Genomic DNA, 16,608 nt, shown 5'->3' on the forward strand with positions numbered 1-16,608 from the left:
TGGCCAGTTCCAACTGGTGATCCCTGTCTTTCTGTTTTTCTGCCTGTTCGATTTTTAGTTTGGCTATGCTGAACTCAAGCTCCTTCTGCCTAAACCGCAGCTCTTGCTTCTTGAATTCAAGCATAGCCTCCCCATCAGCACTGGCAGAGGAAACATTAGACATCTCATCCTCCCTGTCCTCGTGGTTGCGGTGGATCAGTGCAGCGGCAGAACCGTCGGTTCTACCAGTGAGAGCAGCCCCACCTCCTTCCGCACTGTCCTCAAAAGTTATAGCGTCAAGCTGCGCTTCTTGCCACGCCACGATTCTTTGGATCATATCCAATTTCGTGCCTTGAGAGGAAACACCTCTCTCCGCACACATCTTTTTCAATGTTTCTGATTTGGAAGCATTTAAAGTTAACAAGGTATTTGTTTGCATACTGTTAGATAAGACTATGGCCTTTTTAAAGTTATACTATAACAATTCACTACGTGTCCTGGTAGGAATAACTTGAAATGCCTTAGTTTGTGCGCAACACTGGATACCTTCAGTCGTATCCCACCGCTGTACACCAATTTGTTAAGACGGATTTCTGAACTCTGTCCTGGCGGCGCAGAAGTTCAGAAGGCCAACCTAATTACTTGGAACAGGGTAACCTCTGGACAAGCCAGACCAATCAGGGTAGCGATCGCAGCGGTCAAGACTAGGTCTCAAGAGGGGTGAGGGTGACTGAAAGCCCGCAATGAGCACACAAAGCAAGGACACTTACAAACTACTCCAAACAGGTGTTATATTAAAAATATATACACATTTATTCCAAAGCCTTTAAAACAATGACCGTAGCGAGAAATCACAATACAACTCTAGTAAACCAACACATACCAAACCAATACAATATATATACAAATACAAACGAGTCTAAAGCGTTAGATGCACGAAATGTGTAGTCCACCTAGAAGGGAAGGAAAACAGGCAGTGCGAAATAATGCTTAGACCCAGTCCGCCTTCAGAGGCACCTAACTAAAAGGAAGTCCGAGCCCTACGAAGAGTGGAGCCTTGTGCTCAAAAGTACCTGCACACGCTGGTGCCAACGGGCAAAAAGGGGAGTCTCTTCGAGGGAATCAGGCAGTTCAGTTTAGTGCACAAATGAAGAAGAACAGAGTTCCGCGACTCAAGCGCAGCCTCCACTGTAGGCAGAAGCAGAGCGCGAGTACGGAAAGGCGTGCTGTTTTGACACAGCGGGGAAAAGCTATGGGCTCCTGCAGGAGGGCGACCAGTTCCTAGCTATGCTACTCACCGGTCCCCGATGCAAGCAGACCCAGGCTTCTCCGCGTCAGTTTCAGTGCTGGCAGGTTCAGGGGAGCAGGGGACGTCTCGTCGTCGTGTAGATTTTGCAGCAGCAGAGTTGAGTTAAAGATGTCCCAAACGAAGTGAACCCGCACAGATTGTTACCACAGCAGGGCAACGGAGCGGTCGTGTGTATCTCAGCTAAATGTACACTACTCACTTCAGACCTGGGAACGCCAAGTGTACGAATCGTGTGAGAGTAACAAGGACTAGAAATACAACACAACCTGGCGGCGGTTACAGAGCAAGACTCCTGTGTAGGCTGGTCAGACTGCTGGATGGCCCAGAGACACTTCCGAAGGCTTACGTGCAGGAGATGGTGAAGATGCCGAGAAAAGCTGTTCCCGCTATTCCAAGGGTCGAAGTACCAGTACAGGCCTTCTGGTTCGATCAGAGGTAAAAAGAGTTTCACAAAGCGACAGCAGTGTAGAGGAGCAGTCCTTCAGCGGGTCACCAGCGATTCCTCGGTTCAGCCTCGTGGTTGCAGGATGCTTGGCTCCTGTATTCCTTCGTTCGTGAGAACTCAGGAGATCAACATGGTAGTGGCGTTTCCAGCCCCCTCTTATCCACGGTTCCCTTCGCGCCAAAACGGAGGGGACCCAATGGGAGATCCGCTCATCAACACTCACACCATACGTGGACCTATCACGGACCACGGTGGTCCCAGGCATTCACACCACCCTAGACTCTCTGGCACCCAGGATGTGTATTGGGACCAGACATCCCAGCCCACATCCTGGAGGCACACACAAGGCCTGTAGAAGCCCGTGAAAGCATCCGTGTTTCGCGGGAAAGTACATGCCCAAATAAGGAAGGCCCCAGGTCGGCTCGACCTGGGGAAGGTGAAGGGAGCAAGACGGTCAGCGGACAGGACAGAGGAGCCTCGTGGTCTGGCCATTTTGGGAGCCAGGCCACCATTTTGGGCTAAGCGCGAGAAACGCGCTTAAAACGCCAAAAGGAGCTCAAAACACAAGAAACGATCGCTGCCACCATTCCCGTCCGTGATTCACTTGCACCGATCAGTTACAATCCAAAAAGAGTGTCTAGGGCCAGTAGAAGGCTAGAGACCCAAGAGAGCAGTAACTTAGCTTACAGTGCCCTCTTGTGTCATGTTGCACGAAAGCCGCAACATGATAAAGAAACTACGGAAAACAGCATTTCCTTGTACTGACTGTCTTAAGGGCATGTCAGTTTCCCCGTAAGAATTGAGCGAAAGCCCAGAGGAGTGCGGCAGAAGGCTGCACTTCTCTGGCAAAGTCTAGATCATGGTGAAAAACAACAGCAAAAAGTTTAGGGGTTGCCACATGGAAGGAAAATTACCCACAATTACGAAATCTTTCCTAACACGGAAAAAAACAATCTGAGGATCCTAGACGCTTGAGGGATCTTGGGTACAGTGGATGTCACAATAGGGATAGTATTACTGGCACGCCCTGTGTCGACGCCCATTTTCGAGTTTCGAAAAACAAACTGTAATACTCCGCAGCTTCCACTAGATGTCGGCCTATGCACAGCATGTGATCTAAGCAGATTCCACAAGCCTCGGAAATATATATATATAATCAAAACCCTTGGCTTGTGCTGCCACAGAGTAATGGTGAGCCTGGGCATGTTGATGCCATACCAAGAAAACGAAAAATCTCCCTGAAAAACGAGCAAACAAAACTGCATTTTTATTTTTGGTTTCCTCATGTATGTCATGGTTACCACAAATGTGTGTATAATATATCTGACTGAAACCTTAGGCTTGTGGCTCTGGGCAGAGTGCTTAAAGACTCAAAGCCTTTCTTTGGCTCAGCAGTGGTCAGGCTTGTGACCCTTCCAGAGTGTCATGGTGAGACTAGGCATGTTGAAACCATGCCCCAGAAACATAGTGAGCAAAAACCTATTACTCACTTCCCTAAGCCCCGAAGGGAACAAACAGTCAGGTTCTATAGATGAGGAACCTGGAAGGAAATATGGGCACATTTACCTGAGGGTGGGATTTGGCCCACGTGTTCCCTGGGAGCAGAAGCCCAATACATCCTTCCTGAAGGTTCCTGGGTCCTAGGACCTTTAAGGGAATTATTATAGTGGTGTGGGAGGCAGGAATCCTCCTAGGCTTAGACTGGGAGTTTGTGTAAGTTAATTTACATAAACCAGCTTTGAGTAGGAGCTGCAGTTAGCATGTCCTGTTAATAGCTGACCTCATTCAATGTTAGGTCAAAACAGGGCTGTAGGCTCTAGTTAACAGATTCGTTGTTCAAGTCTACCTTCTGTTCCTGTTTTTCCATGTTTAGGGGGTGCTACCTGCTGTGTTGTGGCTGCTTCAAGGTTGCTGTTTTATTACAGAGTCCAGCCCAGCAGTAAACTTATACATTGGGAAATGGTAAAAATTACAATAGTCCACATTTCTGGGTACTTCATAATCACACATGTCCTTGTGTATAACAGCTCTTTTTCACACCTTTCTCTTTGGGAGATACCCATTTAATAGACAACACATTTACCTGAGCTTCTCTAAGGTCCAGTAATGAGTTGCTCCGTTTTTCTGATCCTGAACCTCGACTGCCACAATAGTGCGTGGGAAAGGACGTCTTTCTCTCTCTTTCACTGCATGAGCTGGCATAAGATCTGGGGGTAACGGTGAGTATAAGGTGTCCGTAAGGAGCAGAAACTGAAACTGCACCTAAAAACAAACACGTTTATTCAGTAATTAAGTACAAGAGCTTTCTATAATGCAGGTATGTACAGATACATATTTTAAAGTTGTTGTATATTTGAGAAAAATAGATCCATTAAGAGCATTATTGATGACGGTTTGCAAGCAGAGGCGTAAACAGGGTATGGCATGAGTGGCAAGGCCCACACAAAATCTGTAAATACCGACTCAGCAGCACTGTGTAGTCATTAAAAGATGTTAATGTCACTGAGGTAGGCCAAACTACGTTAGATTCAGGCCCCACGTGTTACACAATCCTGGCTACACCTCTATTTGCAGGTAATATTTTAGTCAGAACAAATTCTGTATTCTTACTTGAAATGTAGGTTCACACAATGAACTCACATCCCTTGAAGCTTGTCCACTTGCTAGAGGGAGGAAGAACGAGGGAGTCTGGTTAACAAGTTAAGATGGAATGTTTGCAACACAGTGGTATTTAATTATTTCTGCAGATTTTTTTTTACCTTAGCATTATTGTTTAGGCAGGTGCAGAATCACTATCCAAAATTGGGAAAGGGCCAGCTGTCACAGCACAAAAGTGTCCAGCATAGTGATTTGGACGAGCATTGCAGTTTAAAATATTCATGTTAGAGGGCACTTGTCTGTGTAGTGTCTCATGGTAGAAGAACACATTTCAATACTTCATGGGTTAGGGGACTACGACATACAATCCTACCTGTCAACACAGGTTCCAGTGAAATGGCAGATAGAGACTTGTAATGCCTCCTGTCTTAAGGCCCTTAGAATGTTTCTTAGTAAGAAATACTTGGATTTGATTACAGTTTGCCACTTGTCAAAGGCAATGATTTAAGAGATTGCATAGAACACTTAGGCTGTAAATATTATTTGACAGAAATGTAATGGGTTTCATTCAACACAGAGCTTTTCAAATGAATGTGTATCTTTATATCGTGTAACTTAATTTCAAATATATTCGGAATATGTAATGCCTTTACTATAATGAAATTAGTTAATGCAAAAGTTTGTGTTTTAAGCATCCATTTTACATGAATATGCAGACTTATACTAATTATATTGTCATTATGCGAGGAGATGATAGACAGAATGTGTATTTAAAGTGATACAGATTTAACTACATTTATTGATAGGCCTCCACTTTATTACATTTTCGTTACCAGTAAAGATTACACAAAGAACATTCTTTCCTTTTTACATTTAACCTCGAAATGGTCCACTTGGTTTAACTGTAGTTAAACTACTGTGTTAATCCATGGCCCAGCTCGTTCAGACCAGGAATGTAAGTGTCTGTTTCCTGTAAAACTAAGTGACTAAGCCATGAACTGAGGTGAGTAGACAACTGTTTATACTCAGAACAAAGGGACTTGTTTTAAAATACCAGGAAAATAGACCAAAGTGCAAACTACATATTGGATTCAGCTCAATTCAGGAGACTTGTATTTTTAAGAGAAAAGCAAGGCCAAAAGGTTCAGAAATCAGATAAGCATTTAATGGCACATTCAGAGGAATGGATGTATACACACGCTGTAGACCTTGACCTGGCATAGCAGGAAGGCCTCATTCATCATTTGTCTACTTCACCTGGTTAAAATGCTCCCTTTGTTTCTCAGGGCATCTGTTTGAGCAGATATTTTCGGTTTATGTCAAGACCCCACAAAACATGTAATGCAACCAAAGAAATGCATTTAAAGTGACAAAAATAGTGAAATATATTAACGTCTCAAATGTTTTAACCCTTCGTTTAATTAGAAAAATAAGACTAGATTTGAAGTCAGCCAAGGTGGCCCCAATCATATGCATATGGGATATATATCAAACTGTATTAAATATTAATAAATCACATTTTTATAATACTGCCATCCATGCAGCTACAGAAAATGTAAGAATGTCTCTGAATATAGAATTTTCTTGTGATTCTGAAATTATTGGTCACATTATTGGCACATGTCCATACAAGAAATGACACAGTAAACACATATTTCGTCCTATGTGAATATCATTTCTGTGGGAAGAGCTAACAGACAGCTAAACACACTCCCCTATGGCATTGAAAAATGCATTGGCTGAATAGAAATAAAGAGGAGGATTATAGTGGGTGTCAGTAAGTGAAGGGAACCTAACACAGGCACTGCCAATCCAAAGTTGCTGTGTCATACAATGCTGCATGGGTGGAGTTTGTAGGGTTCTTAAAGTTAAACAAATGAGAAGAGAGGGGTGGACCTTCCCAAGATAGGACCAGAATGCCTGAGGGGGAGTTGGAAGCAGGGGTACAGAGTGAGCTGTTGATGTCCTTACCTGCCTAGGACCTTTAAAAGACACAACAAAAGTGAGTACATTAACCCAAGAGCATTCAGATAAATGTCCTGATAATTAATTAAATCCCAGACAGCAATACAAAGGGCCTCATCACGAGTTGGGCTGTATCGACGGCTGTAATAATGCCGACTGTAATAGCCCTAGCACCGACCGGCCCGGTGGCATTACCACCGGATCACGGGTTGGGCCTTAACGGTAAATACCCATTCCTGATTGGGTCCTTTGGATCCAATGGGGAATTTTCGGTGCTAATACTGCAGACTAAACCAGCCGGCTGTAATACCGCCGAAAACAGCCCAACTCGTGATGAGGCCCAAAGTATTTTGGAAGAACCCTTTTACAAGCCATGTCACTAAAGATGGACCGGGTCTGTAAATTAGGCTTTGTGGTAACATATTTAAAATAGAATGCCCTAGGAGCTATAATTGTGCAGGACATGTTAACTATCTAACATTAAACAATTATTTATTACTACCCCGAGTTTTCACAGTAACAATTTATATGATATGATATGATATGATAGTTTATTTATATAGCGCCTATACACAATGTGTTTCAAAGCGCTTCAAGGAGGGAGGGGACATAGGAAAAATACAGTTACATTCAGCAAAAGTCCTTGAAACAATACAGAATGTGAAAATAACTATCATAATAGGCCTGTCGACATTTCTGATAGTGCAAGTGCATAGAACAAGTAAGGCAAGAGGTGATGGAAAGGAAGGAAAACAGAGCAAGCAGTAACATTACTAAGTCTGACGACAATTTACGCAGTGCAGGTGGTAACAAGAGGCGGGGTGGGAGGGGGGGGCAAGTGGACGGAGGGGGGAAGGAGAACAAGACACGCTACTGATCAAAAAGTCAGTGACAAATTGAAAAGCAGGGGAGGGGGAGGGGGAGAACAAAAAGAGGGGACAGACAAGCTGCTATCAAGAGTCACGGAACAGATGATAGGAGTAAGTGCTAGGAGGCGGAAGTCTAAGAGGGGGGAGAAAAGGAGGGGGGAGTAGGAGGGAAGTTGAAGAGGATGGAAATGAGGAGGGGGGGTGGAGCGCAGAGCAAGAGGGGGGGCAAGCACGGTGAGGGCACACAGATACTCACGGGGGGGCAAACTGAATCTCAGGGGGGCAAACAGTCTCTCACGGGGGGCAGGGGGGGCACACAGATACTCACGGGGGGCAGGGGGGGCAGAGGGGGGCACACAGATACTCACAGGGGGCAGGGGGGGCACACAGATACTCACGGGGGAGCAGAGGGGCACACAGATAGTCACGGGGGCAAGGGGGCACACAGATACTCACGGGGGGCAGGGGGGGCACACAAATACTCACGGGGGGCGGGGGGGCACACAGATACTCACAGGGGGGCAGGGGGGGAAGGGGGGGGCACACAGATACTCACTGGGGGGCAGAGGGGGCAGGGGGGGCACACAGATACTCACGGGGGGCAGGGGGGGGCAGGGGGGGCACACAGAAACTCACGGGGGCAGGGGGGCACACAGATACTCACAGGGGGGCAGGGGGGCACACAGATACTCACGGGGGGCAGCAGGGCACACAGATAGTCACGGGGGGCAAGGGGGCACACAGATACTCACGGGGGGCAGGGGGGCACACAGATACTCACTGGGGGGCAGGGGGGGTCAGGGGGGGCACACAGATACTCACGCGGGGCAGGGGGGCACATAGATACTCACAGGGGGCAGGGGGGGCACACAGATACTCACGGGGGGGCAGGGGGGCAGGGGGGGCACACAAACTCACGGGGGGCAGGGGGGCACACAGATACTCACTGGGGGCAGGGGGGGCAGGGGGGGCACACAGAAACTCACGGGGGGCAGGGGGGGCAGGGGGGACACACAGACACTCACGCACAGAGGGGCCGGCGATCCGGTGTACCACGGTGGACAGCAGTAGACAGGGCCTTAGGAGTGGACCTTGTGAGGAGGGCCGGCCAAGCCTGCCGGCCTTCCCATTGGGCAAGATGTAGGCGCCCATAGCCAATCCCGTACCCCCAGCAGCAGTGTGCTCAGCACTCCGGTGCAGGCACAGTGAAACGGCCATTTTTGAATGGCGATTTTACAAATGAAAAGGCATGGTGCAATGCAAGGTGGCACACAACGGAGCGGTATTGAGGCTCCAAAATGTCAGTACATTCATGCGGATGATGTGCTAAACAAGCAAAGATATTAAAATGTTCATCCATGCTGATGCGCCGATGCGCGCCTCTCGTGGGAGCCCAATAGAGTGGGGCTTACCTTAGCACCAGAGTCCGACACGTGCGAGCAGGCAGCACGTAGAATGCAGGGGGGGAAGAAAGATGCAGCCGCTCCGGCAGCCGCATGAGAGATTCAGCCAGGATGAAGGAAAGTGCACCAAGAGAGGGCCAGGAGTGGGCCTTGTGAGGAGGGCCGGCCAAGCCTGCCGGCCTTCCCATTGGGCAAGATGTAGGCGCCCATAGCCAATCCCGTACCCCCAGCAGCAGTGTGCTCAGCACTCCGGTGCAGGCACAGTGAAACGGCCATCTTTGAATGGCGATTTTACAAACGAAAAGGCATGGTGCAATGCAAGGTGGCACACAACGGAGCGGTATTGAGGCTCCAAAATGTCAGTACATTCATGCGGATGATGTGCTAAACAAGCAAAGATATTAAAATGTTCATCCATGTTGATGCGCCGATGCGCGCCTCTCGTGGGAGCCCAATAGAGTGGGGCTTACCTTAGCACCAGAGTCCGACACGCGCGAGCCAGCAGCACGTAGAATGCAGGGGGGGAAGAAAGATGCAGCCGCTCCGGCAGCCGCATGAGAGATTCAGCCAGGATGGAGGAAAGTGCACCAAGAGAGGGCCAGGAGTGGGCCTTGTGAGGAGGGCCGGCCATCAAAACGCAAACATCCCCTGTGAATTACTTAGAGCTATTCTCCAGTTGTACACAAAAAATAAGGCCAGGGTCAGGTATGGGAGTGGTGGAGACTGTTCTAGACAGTTCTCTGTTGCGAGGGGTGTGAGGCAGAGTTGTGTTTTTCCCCCACACTCTTCTCCATTCATATTAATGATATCATTATCTAACTCCCCACTGAACTTGCGGATTCCCCTGAAACTAGGTGGGTCAAAAATCACTATCCTCATGTTCACAGACAATGTAGCGATTTTATTTCTCGAATGCCAAGTGGACTTAAAAAAATACTTGCTGGCCAGTTTGAAAAATTCTGTGACATGAAGGGTTTATCTGTTAACACATCTAAAAACAAACTGATGAGGTGTGGAAAGAGGATGAAAAAATACACCAATCTATCTATCCGTATCAGTGGCCAAGAGATGGAGGAATGTTAGGCAAAGTTTGCATGCAGTACCCTCTGGGACCACTACACACAACTATAACTACAGGTGTTAGCAAAACTAACCTTTGGTATAAGTCTGTACCACACAGTTTTTGGTAGCGAGCTGAGCAGCCAGGCTTATCTCAAGAGAGAATGTGAACTTGTAAAGGTGTTACACAAAGGTCTACAATGACAAGCATTCAGATAGACACTTATACTTAAGGTTTCTTGTTAAAAACAGTTATTAATTTATTACCCAATCATTTATAAAGCATTCAATAAATGAGGCAACCCATATTACACAAAAATTATACTACAATACTGAATACTAAGCAGTTGAGTTCCCTTGAAGTAGGAGCAAAATAGCATTGAAGTAGAGCAAAAAGGCAAACTGTGTTGTAACCATGAATTGGGGAGTCACCATGAGACACTTATTGATTTGATGAATTGCGAGGGAGCTAGCAGTCTCCCCAGGCTTGCCTATTTTAGGTTGATGTTGTATTCCTTGAATCTTGAACATGTTTGGCTTTATCCTAGGTCAACATTGGGAAATGATAGCTCAATTGTTAAAACTGCCTTTAGATATTGGGCTTTTAGCAATAGGATTGCTAACTGTTTATCCTTAACCTCTGGTTGGCACTACCTGGAAAATAAAGCCACATGGTAGTGCGAGAATACATAATGGATATAAAGTCGCCATTTGCACGTGCACTCTTTGTGAAATTCAGGTTGAATATTTTTCCATTGTCACCTTTGATGAATATGTGGTATAGAACCGAGAACGTTTGTTGCCCCTTCTGTGAAGGCATTTACAAATCTGTGCAACACTTAATGTTTGTATGTCTGGGGTATTACAGAATTTGTACAGGCAATCTTAAATTTGCCTGAAAAATGATGGCATTAGCACGTTAGATTGTGCAGATACCTTTCATAAAATCTGTCTGTGGTGTTTGCAGTTTGAAATTACCTGCTTACGACCTGGAAAAGAAGAAAAGTCAAGCTAAAGTTTCTGGGATGATCAAGTTTTTAAAGTGCACCTTTTTTCTTATTCATGAACTGATTTGTGAATTCTATGACTTTTTTTAAAATTGTTGTTTTTACAATTTAATATGCACTGGGCTTTTTATATATGTATGTTCTTCATGTTATTTTGCTTTTATGCCTTTCTAGACGAAATAAAGTATCTCTGATAGATTGAATTTATATCAAAGTTTACAGCATGGCATATAACTTGACTCATAGATTTTCATTGATTGATTGGCTTCTTGACCTATAAAAAACATGGTTTACAGAAAGGAAAACATCCTGAATAGAGTGTTCTACTCTTCAAAGTGAATAGGAAGGAGAATCATTTCCCACCTTCATTCACAAGACAATAATGTCAATTTAAAAAAACCAACGCCATTTTTGCAAATAACATTGTGCAGAATAGAAAAGATTCTTAATGCCAATTAAAATGAAGTGCTGATTCCTTTACTATTTCAATGTTATAATCTCATGCTTGTCTAATGCTTTAATACATAAAGGTATTATGCCCTCTGTGATGTGCCCCTTTTCCCCAAGAAGGAACCACCCCTGTTTAGGACTAGCACAGTGAGCCAGCTGTGTAATATAACCCCTCAGGGACAGGGAAAGCAGGATCTCACTGGGGGTGACACCACCCCCTTTAGGGGACAATGATCCTCAAGCAGAGGTGCTTTCATACGTCCCTATTGTATTAAAGCACGCCGGTTTGTAGGATATATGGCAGTTAAAACATATCCTAACATGCAGGGCCCTTTAAAGGGGACTGGCTTGATTTCTGACCCTACCTTGATGATGCCCCACCTGACACAAAGGACCAATGGTGTCATTTCTCTGGTTCCAAGAGAAAACTGAAAAGGCTCGGGCCCATGAAGGAAGTGGAAGAGACATCCCATCACCGAAGTCAAGCAGTCTGCATCGGAGCACTGAGGAGAAACTGGATCCCTCACACTTAACTGGAGGCAGGACTACGTTGGAGGTGTGGTAGTTTGAGAGCCCACAGAATGATGCTGAGCTCATGGAGGAGGCAGAGAGCACCATGCCGCCTGAGCAAAGAAGGAATCAACTGCATCTGTAACAGTTGCTGGCATCTGCCAAACCCAACGCCGAAGTCCTGTCACCAGGGAACGAGCGCGAAGAACCGACAGTAAGGACATCAGAGTAACAATTCCACAGCAACTGATGCAGCCATCTTCCCTGACACACACCACCGCAGGAACAAAGGTACGGGGCATGAGTGAGGCAGTGGGAGGAGAGTGGAAACACACCAATGAAGCCTGTTAGGGGCGAACAGTGAGCATAGCCTACAGGTGGCTGATACGGAGTCTAACCATCATGGGGTGGACATTAAGAATGTCCCCTGAAGGGGTGTAACTAGACCCAAAAGCCTATGATGGGCAGAGAGTATAAATACCCCACTGGGAGTGAAACTGACCATAACCCACAAGGGGTGGACATCAAGAAGATCCCAAAGAGTGATGAAACTAGAAACAGAAACCCACGAGGTGCCAAAAGTGAAAATACCTACGGGCAGAGAAACAGAATGCAGGGCTGATAATGAGAATAGATCAGCAGGGGCTGAATAGAAGACAAAAATCCTAAGGCCACAGAGGCCAGGAATCCTATGATGGGAGAAGATTGAGAATATCTCACAATGGGGTGAAAGGAGACCAAGAAACTAGGGGCCTGAAAGGTCTGTTAGCTCGAGCCGAGCTAAAAGTTGTAAGTGCAATATCCCAAGGAAGCTAGCAAGTGCCAACGACTTCTATGCAGAAGTAACCTTTTAGAACTGTTGTGACAGTTTGGTTGGGGTCTCAGTAAGATTATCCATGAGGAGCAAAAGACACAAAGCAATGAACTCTGCACAATATCACCAGGCCAGGGCCTGCGAGAGACTGAATAACCAGAGAGAGAACTGGGTGGGGATCATAAACCAGCCAGCAGAAGCTAATGTATAGTGAAGGCAATTTACTTAGGCCAGTTACATTGTTTAGTTTTAAAGGAAGGGCAAGCATAGGTGAGAATAGGTCTAGCCAGAGGACAGCATTTATCTGAGACATCCTGACAAGCACCTGTCTTATTTTCTATGTGTTTAGTGTACCTTCATAACAGAGAAAGGGCTTGTTGAGGTTTTATTTTCTTTAATAAATATTGTTGAATCAGGTCTACTTGTCCGTCTCCAATGTTTGACATACTACACCTTCAAAATAAAAGATTCTACCCTGAAACCAGGTTTTTGGAGTAGGTAACCAAGTTAACCCTACCAAACATTCTTGCACATAAGTCCAAGCTAGAAACCAATGGTGTCCAACATTTTAGAGTTGAATCAGCCCTAGAAAAGGAAAGTCAGAGAGCACTAAATGAATTGTGATGTTGCAATCATGTATTCTCAGAACAATCTTTTTTTAAAAAAAAAAATCAATATCCAATGACAATTTGCATGTTTATATTACAGATGATTTAATTTTTTTGTCTACAATAGTTATTCAGATTTGCTTTTATGCGAATGGATGTTTGTGTGCACTGTGAATGTAAAAATGAGCACGCGTAGGCACGTTGCTTTCTTTTCTGCAGACAAGCTGCCTGAATTCATATGGAATCCTGTGTGCGATTTCCCCATCTCTTAAAGTTATGGGACAAACTTTACTTTCAGGATGTATTATTTAAAATAAAACAGAACATTCACAAAAAAAGCAGCCTGCTTCATGTCCCAGATTTTGGTGTGGGAATGACATTTTGAGGAGTGTTAGCTCGGGGATATTTCTCCATAAAAGGAAACAAACTTTAGAAATGTTAATACATTTCATAGATAGAAGTCATTACAAGGTAAATGGTGCAACCTTCTATAGCAGGTAAAGAACCACAAAAAGTCTCTCTGCAAGACAAATGCATTCAAATGGTCTCGCTCTGAGAGAGACTTGATGATGGAGCAACTCTGTTGAGAGTTTTGTCTAAGGTGTTCCCTGCTAAGAGTGGCGTGGATATAAAGCACTTGAGACTGGGTGAGTTCTTGAATTCGAGTATCTTCTGGTGGGAGAAGGAAGTAATGAACATTGACTTTAGGGATAATATAATTACAGATGAAATTATGACTCACCTTTTTTTTCAACTCAACACTGATAGCGTTGGCCTCTTTTAAGAAAATGGCATTTCCCCACAACAGGTCTCGTAGAGAGGTGAACTGGTACCACTTCCACTTCCTGAAAGCCCAGAGGGCCAGCTCAAACTCTTGCTCAGTCCACTGTACTGAAAGACAAAATAAACCACAATGCCATCATTCTAAAGAAAATATTTAGGTAAGGGCCCTGCAAACGCACACCCCTCTGCAAACACATACATGTACTGGTAAAGATGCTGCCTTCTGCTGAAGCTCATCCAGGCCTGGCCTCACTCTGAACTATCTCTCCACTAAGAGCTGATTTTTTCTTATAGTCCCTATTTGCTGCTACCATTTCGAAATTAATGATCCGTGTTTCTTTGCATTTTATACTATACAGTGTAGCAGCAATTTGACCTGCTAACTTTACTTGTCTTTTTGCCCCAAAATTCTTGTAAAATATTCCTAAATGTCATACAAATGACAAAATTTACATAATTCAATTACTAAATGGGAGTTATGATTTTTGCTCATTGCCCCAGACTATTACTTGGCACCTCTACCCAACACATTCTCTGTTTCCACATCCAGGGAATAATGGTGCGAAACGGCAAGCACAAAACCTTGATTACTGGACGTGATGTAAAAGAAAATCGATATTTATGGCAATCCACGTTAATCTGCTAGAAAACGATTGCAGTTATGACTGAGAATTGCAAAACGTTTTATGTGCCAATTTGTAAATAGGTGAGTTGGGAAGGAATTTGCAGGGGGTGGGATGGGAACGCTAAAAACACAGAATTATATCAGACAGGGATACACAATGCAATATATGTCAAACATTCATCATTGGGAAGAGGAAAGGATGACGAGGCAAGGGCAGGAAGTGTTAAGGATTGGGTGTGGGGCTATATAAAAATACAGACCAGTAAAAAAAATATAGCACTGGAAAAGCCAATGAAGCTATAGATTTGCCAATTAGCTCAAAAGCATGCTTTATGCTCCAGAAAAATGTTTTGTTTTATAAGGCACTGCTATTTTACACTTTGCTTTATTAACCCAAGATAGACAGTTCTCAAGGTTGCAGACAACCACATATGCATTTCACCCTCAGCAGGAGTGGCCTGGGAAGAGAAAGAGGCCCTGGAAATAATTTTCAAAGTGGCCTGATATTACACATTTCCAGACATGCCAAACCCTTTTCCTATGAGAACATTTCGAAATAACACACAAGAGAGGCCCAGGGAGCAGAGGACTACCAGGAAATCTCCAGGGTTCCCTATAGGTAGGTCCACCCTTGACCCTCAGTAGAGATTAACAAGCAGTATATTCTGACATCCTTGTGATTGGAGCATTGGTATATGTTTAAAAAAACATTACTGTATAGTTTTACATCATAATAGAGGGCTGCTCTGTAAGACAAAGACAATTTTCTGGAGCAAACGGTATCCATTTAAGATAATGTGTGAAGCTATAATGCATTGGTAAGTGACTCTGGACTCAAGGTGAACTGAAGAGACCTCATCTACTCTCACATTTCAGGTAGAAGTTTTTCATGCTATTTTAAAACCACCTCAACATTTCTAATGGTATTTGTGCTCTATTCATATCTCTCTCTCTCTCTCTCTCTCTCTCTCTCTCTCTCTCTCTCTCTATATATATATATATAATATATATTAAAGGGCCAGTGGTAACGGCCCTGTAGTTATGGTTAAATTGCTCAACCCACAGGAGGAGCACTTTTTGGGCGGCTTATAGCTTTGCTCCCCCTGGACGAAAACTTTGGTGACTGAGGTTTAGCCTGTGGCCATGGGCAGTGGCCAGATTGTCCGAGTCATGGAATAAGGTCATGACCCGGACAATCTGGCTACTGGCCATGACCACGAGGGATGACAAATGGGGTTAAAGTGGCCATGCCCACCTGGGACCAGCTATGTGGTAAAGATATTCAAAAGTGTGATAGGTTTGAAATGGAAAAGAATGTGCTTGTGCTAATATGGTTATAGGGTTCTCTCTTCGCCTTCTGCAGGCTGCCATGGAAACGGAAGAGGGGCTATGAACGAAGCACCGCCTTCCCTTTCAATGGTGGCCATCTTGGAAAAGTATTTTCCTTCCTAAAGCAGGACGCCACAGGGGTGCTAATGGCCTTCATCCCCCATTGCAGGGGCTGGAACAGGGATAACAGTCCGGATTGCTCATTATTCACCCTCGCTTCGGTTGGGCTGATAACTTGGACTGCCAGGCTGTTATCCCCCGTTCCAGTCACTGGAACGGGGGATGAACACCACATTATTCCCATTAGCATAACACAAAATTCTAATGGAAATGTTGGAAAATCTTATTGAGTCTGTGTACTTTAATGAGAAATGTAAAGTAGTTGGAGTCTATAAGATTTTTTTTTAGTTCTACTTTTTAACTGTGAAAGGTGGTTCCTTAATTTTATGTATTTTCTTTTTTGCAGGAGTGGTTAAAATGAAAGATGGGAAGGGAAATGAGGGAAGAGGCACCAAGCCTATCAAGGGGCAGGTGGACAGAGGAAGATGTTGCACGTGTGTTTCTTTTATGGTAGGGGCAGTGTTTCTCATGCTCCTCGATTACAACTACAAAAGCACTTTGAAATTGCTTTCCCCTGAAGACTGGTGTGTTTAAGTATATACAGAGGACTGTTGTCTTCGAAAGATATGGATCAACAGCCTCTTTTATTACTTTCAAGGTAGCTGATGGGATTTGGTGTCCCTCAGAAGTATGCTTTGTGGTTACAGTATTGTTTGAGGGCGATGAGGTTCAGGAAGACAGCCTACTACTTGCTAAGAAAGTAACAACCTTTCTGAGAGCATTGCAGTGGTTGGA

The 16,608-nt window shown here is 44.8% G+C and overlaps 1 protein-coding gene across 7 annotated transcripts in view; it reads right to left on the reverse strand.

Moving 5' to 3' along the window:
- KIF1A (kinesin family member 1A) overlaps positions 1 to 16,608 on the reverse strand; it is a 4,129,412-nt gene that overhangs the window by 2,723,824 nt on the left and 1,388,980 nt on the right. For all 7 annotated transcript variants that reach the window (XM_069618139.1, XM_069618143.1, XM_069618141.1 and 4 more), the window contains exons 23-24: positions 13,759 to 13,907; positions 3,817 to 3,995 (exon numbers count right to left, since the gene is read on the reverse strand). In XM_069618139.1, the coding sequence (XP_069474240.1) occupies positions 3,817 to 3,995; positions 13,759 to 13,907 (328 nt within the window). The remainder of the gene's footprint in view (positions 1 to 3,816; positions 3,996 to 13,758; positions 13,908 to 16,608) is intronic.

The sequence above is a fragment of the Ambystoma mexicanum genome, chromosome 10 (genome assembly GCF_040938575.1).
Source record: "Ambystoma mexicanum isolate Mex_15411 chromosome 10, UKY_AmexF1_1, whole genome shotgun sequence".
In the NCBI taxonomy this organism is placed as follows: domain Eukaryota; kingdom Metazoa; phylum Chordata; class Amphibia; order Caudata; family Ambystomatidae; genus Ambystoma; species Ambystoma mexicanum.